At 41.0% G+C, this 7,440-nt stretch overlaps 1 protein-coding gene across 1 annotated transcript; it reads right to left on the reverse strand.

Moving 5' to 3' along the window:
• Positions 1–6,027: 6,027 nt before the first annotated feature.
• LOC132515871 (ferritin light chain-like) lies at positions 6,028–6,807 on the reverse strand. The gene is given in 2 exon segments (XM_060142225.1): positions 6,028–6,427; positions 6,430–6,807. Coding segments are annotated over 2 exon segments (552 nt in total). The 5' UTR covers positions 6,644–6,807; the 3' UTR covers positions 6,028–6,089.
• Positions 6,808–7,440: the final 633 nt, after the last annotated feature.

The raw sequence follows: 7,440 nt of genomic DNA on the forward strand, positions 1-7,440 counted from the left end.
TCTTATTTTTTATCATAGGCGTTCACAGCCATAAATTTCCATCTAAACTCTACTTTAACTGCATTCACAAGTTTTGGTATGTTTTATTTTCATTTTCATCATCTAAAAATGTTTTCTCATTTCCATTGTGATTTGTCTTTTGACTCATTGATTACTTAGGAATATTTTGTTTAATTATGCATATTTTTGAATTTCCCAAATTTCCTTCTGTTACTGATTTCTAATTGTATTTCCTTGTGGATAGAGAACATACTTTGTATGATTTCAGTCATTTTATGTTGATTGAGACTTGTTTTATGATCTAATATATATTAGGTGTTGGAGCATATGTATATATATTCTGGAAAAGGTTCCATGTGTACTTGAGAAGGTTGTATATTCTGCTGCTGTTGGGTAGAGTATTCTATAGATGTCTGTCAGGTCTAGTTGGTGAATAGTGTTATTCTGTAGTGTTCTCTAGTGTTGTTCTTCTATTTCTTTGTTAATTTTCGATCCGTTTGTTCTATCCATTGTTGGAAGCAGGATATTGATATCTCAAATTATTATCCTTGAATTGTCAAATCTCCCTTCAAGTCTATCAGTTTTACTTTATGTATTTTCAGTCTGTTATTAGGTGCTACAAGACTTGATTAATGTTTAAAGTTCTAAAAAAGTTGACGCTGACAATATTTGCCAGTTTTCTCATTGCTTTCATGGAAGGGAGTGTTTTCAGAGGCCTTTATTCCACCATTTTTTTGGCTAGCATCGCTCTGAGATACTAGGTTTTGCTGATGGATTTCATGCTGTTTGGGAGAAAAAGAGAGGAGGCAAGGATTTGGGGCCTGAGCATTTATTAATATGACATTACCATTTTTCTAATTTGGGGAACTAGGAAGATCAGATTTTAAAAGGGGAGGGTCAGGAGTTTAGTTTTGGGCATATTGTCTTTGTCCATTAGCCTTACAAAGAGAGGTGCCAAATAAGCAGTCAATTTACAAGTCTGGAGCTCAGGCTAGAGGTCCAGGCTGCAGGTGTAAAATTGTAGGCAAAGACCAGAAGTCTCTGTCTCTCCAGGCACTTATGATTCCACTTAAGATCCCTCAGGACTAGGAAAACTGTGTTACATACTGTCCCTCAAACATACCAAACACTGTTCTACTCTTTTGCTTTTGCTTGAATCATTCTTCCTGCCTAACAGACTTTCTTGCTCCTTGTTTAAAATTGACGCTTCTTTAAAAACCCAGTTGGAGTTCTCTATATCACAAGACTTTCTCATTAATGGAACCTTCAGCTACATGCTTCTCCTCTACATTACTCATTGCCAGAACACCTTCATTCAGCACACTTTTTACCATGAATACATTTGTCTTCTATAACATTTATCACCTTGACCATACTGTAGTTATTTTTTACATATCTGATGTCTCCTCTCATTGAACTCAGATCCTTGAGGCCAGGACTCCTGAAATCTATTCATCTTTATACTTCCAGATCCCAGCATGGTGTTTAGCATATAGAAGGTACTCAATAAATATTTCTGAGTGAATGTGCGTATACTATGTGTTGGCTTCTACGTTAGGCAATCTTCCATTTCAACAAAGCATAATGGATCCAAAACTGAATTCATTATTGACTTTCAACAAAACTGAGCACGTGGCACTACCGTTTGCTTATTACTAATGCTTGAAACTCCTGCACCCTCTTTCACTAGTCTCTCTGCTACCTCTGTCTAGGTACCTCTCCTATCACTCTGTCTAGGCAATACTAAGTCTTTTCAATTCTTCACCATAAACCTTTCTTCAATCCTCCTACTGCTATCCCCACTGCCACTCCCTTCTTCTAGACTATCATTTCATCCAGGTTACTTTCTTTACATCCAGTCTCTGGTTATATCTCCCCTCCAATCTCTCCACTCTGCAGCCTGCATTATATATCTGATGTGAGAACTGTATCCTGATCCCTACTGCATGATACTCTTTAATGATCCCCATGGTCTCCAGTTAAAATCCAAATTCCTTAATATGGTGTCAAAGATAATTCTCATCTCCAGTCTCATCTATCACCCCTACATCCTACTGAGTTATTTGCATTTGCCAAGGGCATTGTGCCTTCCCCTGCTACCAGGCTTTTTCATATACTGCAAAAACAAAACAAAACAAGCAAACAAAAAGGAAATAATTGACTCCTCTTTACCTAGATAAGGCCTACTCTCTTCCTGTGTCTCATCTTAGATGTCAGTTCCTCTAGGAAATCCTTCCCTGTTTACTCAAAACTGAGTTAGGAACTTTGTCTATCTGTTTCCACAGCACCTACTGCAAAAGCCTTGGTAGCACTCATCATATTACATTGGAATTGCTTGAATTGTGTTTTTCTTGTGGTGCGGTGGTGATCATATATGTAATTTCCTGATACCAAGCAGGTGCATAGGAAGCACTGATTGTTTCACGAAAAAACATTTATGGAATTTAATTAATCTGCAAATACAAAGGGCTAACTATAGTTTTCATTAGCAGACTTAACTCTCAGTCCTCCTTCATAGAGCTTTCCTTCTGCTGAGAATGAAGACCAGATAAGAAAGAAAATATATGAATATCCACAAATGTGCAAATTTAGACATGGAAGAACTTTGGTAGATCTTATCAAGGCAACACTCTCATTTTACAAATGTGAAAGCTAAAGCCTTAAAAGCTTCAGTGACTTATCCAGGGCCAAAGTGGTGACATTTAGCAGAACAGAGATGGAAATATCAATCTCCTAACCCCTCCTATCACTGTCTGCCCACGCAGCTGTATGCCTTCTTCTGGAAGGTCATAGGAACACTACTCATCAGGGCTGACTAATGAAGTCTGCTCACTGACTCACCATTGAGTCACAAGACCTTGGATGACTTGGGAGGATTGGAAAACTGACTGTCTTTTCTTGTAGGTAATCATTTCTCCTCTGGTGAGACAATGCTGGCACCTCCACTGAGGCGCCCTGCTGAGCTAAGTGTTGAGGAAGCACAGAGCCCCAAGTGCTCACCATCATCCCTGCAGATGGGGATCTGTTTGCATCAACCTCAGAGTTTTTCCAAGGCTTTGCACTTTCTTCTATGACTTACAACAGAGCAGATATACCATACTTTATACGAAAATTGGGTTATTTAAAAGAGATTTTTGGAAAGGAAAGCCCATTTTCAGGCATTCTATGTAGCCCTGGTTGGGCCAGAAGTCTTGTAATCTTTTTTCCGTCTCTGAGATTTTGTGAGTATATTGTTAGCATAAGTAATCACATATCAATTTCTCTGCTTTTAGTGAGCCTGGATTCTTGCTGGCATACCTGGAAGGAAGGAGGACCAGGATAAGTTGGGCATCTCTTGTCTGTCAGGTACCTCATGTGCATTAATATAATCCTCCTGATATTACCATGAGGTGTGCACCGCGCTTTACAGATGAAGCTGCTGAGATTCAGAGAGATTTTAGGGCTTCACCAAGGTGAAGCTACTGGTCCTTTACCACACGTTGAGTATCAAGGATCTGGGTCATTGCTGACCTTGACAAGAAGTCAAGTTCCACTGGAGTGGTGGAAAATGAAAGCTATATTGGATGGGGTTGGAGAGAGAATGGGAGTTTAGGGTGTAAAGACTGAAAATGTAGACAATTCTCAAAGACTCAAAAGGTCTCACTTTCTTTTCTCTCTCTGTCTCCCCCCCGCCCCGTTTTCCCTTTCTGTCTCCCTCTCCCCCTCCCCCTCTTTCTTTCCACATTAGTGTGCACTTGCCTCTACATGTGCCTGCACAAATTCATCCTCCTAATCATAGTCCCATGAGATGATTGCTATGATTCTTGAGGGAATATCAGATCTGCCCTGCACAGCTCCAGTGGACCAGTCCCTGGGCCATATCCTGGAGTGACCTTGGCGTTAGAAAGGCAGAGTATATGACCTTCAAGCTGCCATGACCTTTTTGTGTTTGCCACACTGCTGAAGGCATCACAGGGCCACTCAGCAGACTGCTAATCATGATATTCCTTTCCAGAGACCCTCTGAGCTCAGTTATTTTTGTTACAGGATATTTTGTGGAAAGTGCTATGTATAAATATGGTATGTTTAAATTATATATTGCTTATTACAAGATATCTTAATGGGCTTTTTTTCTTTTAAAGCACATTCTACTACTCACATGTCTCCAGCGTTACCAGGACTCTGGTGTCAGGCTGCCTAGGTTCAAAATCCAGCTCTGACATTTATTCGCCGTGTAACCTTGAGCAAATTACTTAATTCCCTTACATTTTTTTTGCCTCACCCACAAGGGATTAAAGTACTCAAAAGATTTGTTAAGAAGATTTTAAGAAGGTAATAAATATAAATACTTAGCATAGGACCTGGCAAAGAAAAAAGCCATCAGTTTTATCTATTTTATGTCTATACATAATTTAATGTGTAAGGCATGAAATAGTAAATGCAGAGAACTGGATTTCTATTAACTATCAAATTAGGTTGACTTTATAGTGGTTTTATGGAATGATCAAAAAGGAGATGTTAATAATGAATAAAATATCATCTTTAGCATCAAAATAGCAAACATAAAAATCATGTGTGATAAACAAAATACTACTAAATAGCAAATTAATTTCTAACATTGCTTTATTTTTTTTTTCTGGCATCCAGAGTCAAGTTCCCACCCTGACCCTTCTTTCTACCTCAGAATCATAGAACTTCAAAGACAAATGATCTTAGAGACCAACTTGTCTTGACTACTTCTGTATAAACATGGTATCAGCGTTCATAAATTTGGACAACTCACACAAGGTTACATTGTCCATACATAAGTGAAAGAATAAGAGTTTAAATATAGGTCTCCACATTCACAATAGCCAAGACATGGAAGCAACCTAAATGTCCATTGACAGATGAATGGATAAAGAAGATGTGGTACATACACACACACACACACACACACACACACACACACACACACACACACAATGGAAATGCCACTCAGTCTTAAAAAAGAATGAAATAATACCATTTGCAGCAACATGGATGGACCTAGAGATTATCATACTAAGTGACGTAAGTCAGACAGAGAAAGACAAATACCATATGATATCTCTTACACGTGGAATCTAAAATATGACACAAATGAACTTATCTATGAAAAAGACTCACAAACTTAGAGAACAGACTTGTGGTTGCCAAGGGGGAGGGGGTGGGGGAGGGATGGATTGGGAGTTTGGGATTAGCAGATGCAAACTATTATATATAGAATGGATAAACAGCAAGGTCTTACTGTATAACACAGGGAACTATATTCAATATCATGTGATGAACCATAATGGAAAAAAATATGAAAAAGAGTGTATATATATGTGTAACTGAATCACTTTGCAGTACTGCAGAAATAAACGCAACACTGTAAATCACCTATACTTGAATAAAATAAATTCTAAAAAAAATAAGTCTCCAGATTCTTTAACAAATGTTCTGGGATCAGATGCATGAAAAGATTAACAGAGGAAATATTTAGGGTTAATTAATTCAAAATATTTTTGCAGCAGCAACCTGGGATGTGAAGGGGCAGCCTAAGCCCCACAGGTAGGAACACGCATAGAAGATATGCTGGCAGGAGTGCCACTTCTGGGCATGTGACCTCCTCGTCCTGGCCCACATTTTGCCCATCCCTGGTGATTCTGATCTGATGCCCTGCTTGCACTCCAAGCTCTCTGGTTCCTCATTCTGGTTTACAAAACATCTCCCCCCTTTAACAAGTGTTTGTGTGGACTGGCTCGGTGCTGCCTTAGCATGGTTTAATAATTCTTTCCAAGGTACTGCCTCTATGGGGACTGAGGTCCAAGGTCCTACATTTTCTGACCTCACCTTTTTTGAGTCTCGGCACATTTGACTCAAACCTGTTAAAGACTAACCTATCCAGATAAAAATCATCAAACAGGATCAATGAAGAATTGCTATACATTAGGGTTCATTTGAATATCTTTTTTTTTTTTTCTGCAAAAAGCTTTATTGTTTCCATTTGGTCCACGTCTTGGGAGAGGGCCCCAGGATGGTTAAAAAGCTGCCTAGTGGCTGCAGAGCGGGGCTTCAGGCAGAAGCTCTGACGCCAGAGGGGCTCCTCAGAGGCCGCCGGACTTCAGAGACTCCTGTTCGTGCTCGAGGGTGAGCCTTTCAAAGAGATACTCGCCCAGCCCAGCCTGCGGACCAGCCAGCCTGCGGAGGTTGGTCAGGTGGTCGCCCATCTTCTTGATGAGTTTCACCTCCCCATCTAGGAAGTGGCTCTCCAGGAAGTCGCAGAGGTGGGGGTCTGCGCGGGCACAACCCAGGGCATGCAGATCCAGAAGGGCCTGATTCAGGTTCTTCTCCATGTTAATGGCGGCTTCCGTAGCGTCCTGGGTTTTACCCCACTCATCTTGAGATGGCTTCTGCACGTCCTGGAAGAGGGCGCGGCCGCCGCTTGGTTTTGCATTTTCAAGAGACGCTGGGCACTGTCCTGCTTCTCTTCGGCCAATTCGCGGACAAAGTGGCCCACGCCCTCCAGAGCCACATCGTCGCGGTCGAAATAGAAGCCCAGAGAGAGGTAGGTGTAGGAGGCCCGCAGATGCATGCTGACCAGGCGGTTGACGGCAGCCTCCACCTCGGTGGAATAATTCTGACGAATCTGGGAGCTCATGGTTGATCGGTAATAAGGAGTTCGGCTCAGAAAATGGTGTTGGCTGGTCCCGGTGACCGAGGATAGATGAGTGGCTGACTCCGAAGGTTGGAGGGTGGTCGGAGGCTGGAGGAAAGGGCGACCCTGGGTCTGTTCCGTCCAAACACTGTTGAAGCAAGAGACTGATCCGGGGAACCGCTGAGCGCAATGCCTGAATATCTATCTTGATGAACTTGGGCAAGGATGGAAAATAGCTTTCATTTCATATGCTAACTCCAGATCATTGGTAATGGATCCCAGAATGTTCAGATGACAGTGTTTCTGGGCTACACCTTATCTTAAAGGGAAGAGTACAGATAAAAAGAATGAGTGCTGTAACCAATTAGAAATGCCTACTACAGGCTCATATCTGCTTACTTTGGACTAGCTCTGAATAGCTAACTGGGCATTTTCTGAGACTTATTTTGTAGATGTGCCCTTGGAGATTTAAAGTTTTTCTCTAATTCCCAAGTGATAAACTTTATACAACTCTTCCATATTTAGAGAATTTGAGAAGTTCCAAAGAGGAGAAGAAGGGTATTAAAAAAAGGCTTACTGTGTCCTACACACTTTCATGGATATGATCTTTTTTTAAGTATTAAAAAAATGTGTGTTGGGGGGGAATGATTTGCCCTGACTCTGAAGCAGAGCCTGCTGGCAAGGGTCAAATGTCCCAGCTGTTGGAAGAAAAGGATCTAAGGGTCAGGGAGCCTGCAGGCCCTGATATTTTTAGTGTCACATCCTCAGAGTTAAGTGTCAGAGAAACAGAAAGGCAACAC

This window comes from Lagenorhynchus albirostris, chromosome 2, assembly GCF_949774975.1.
Source record: "Lagenorhynchus albirostris chromosome 2, mLagAlb1.1, whole genome shotgun sequence".
Lineage (NCBI taxonomy): Eukaryota > Metazoa > Chordata > Mammalia > Artiodactyla > Delphinidae > Lagenorhynchus > Lagenorhynchus albirostris.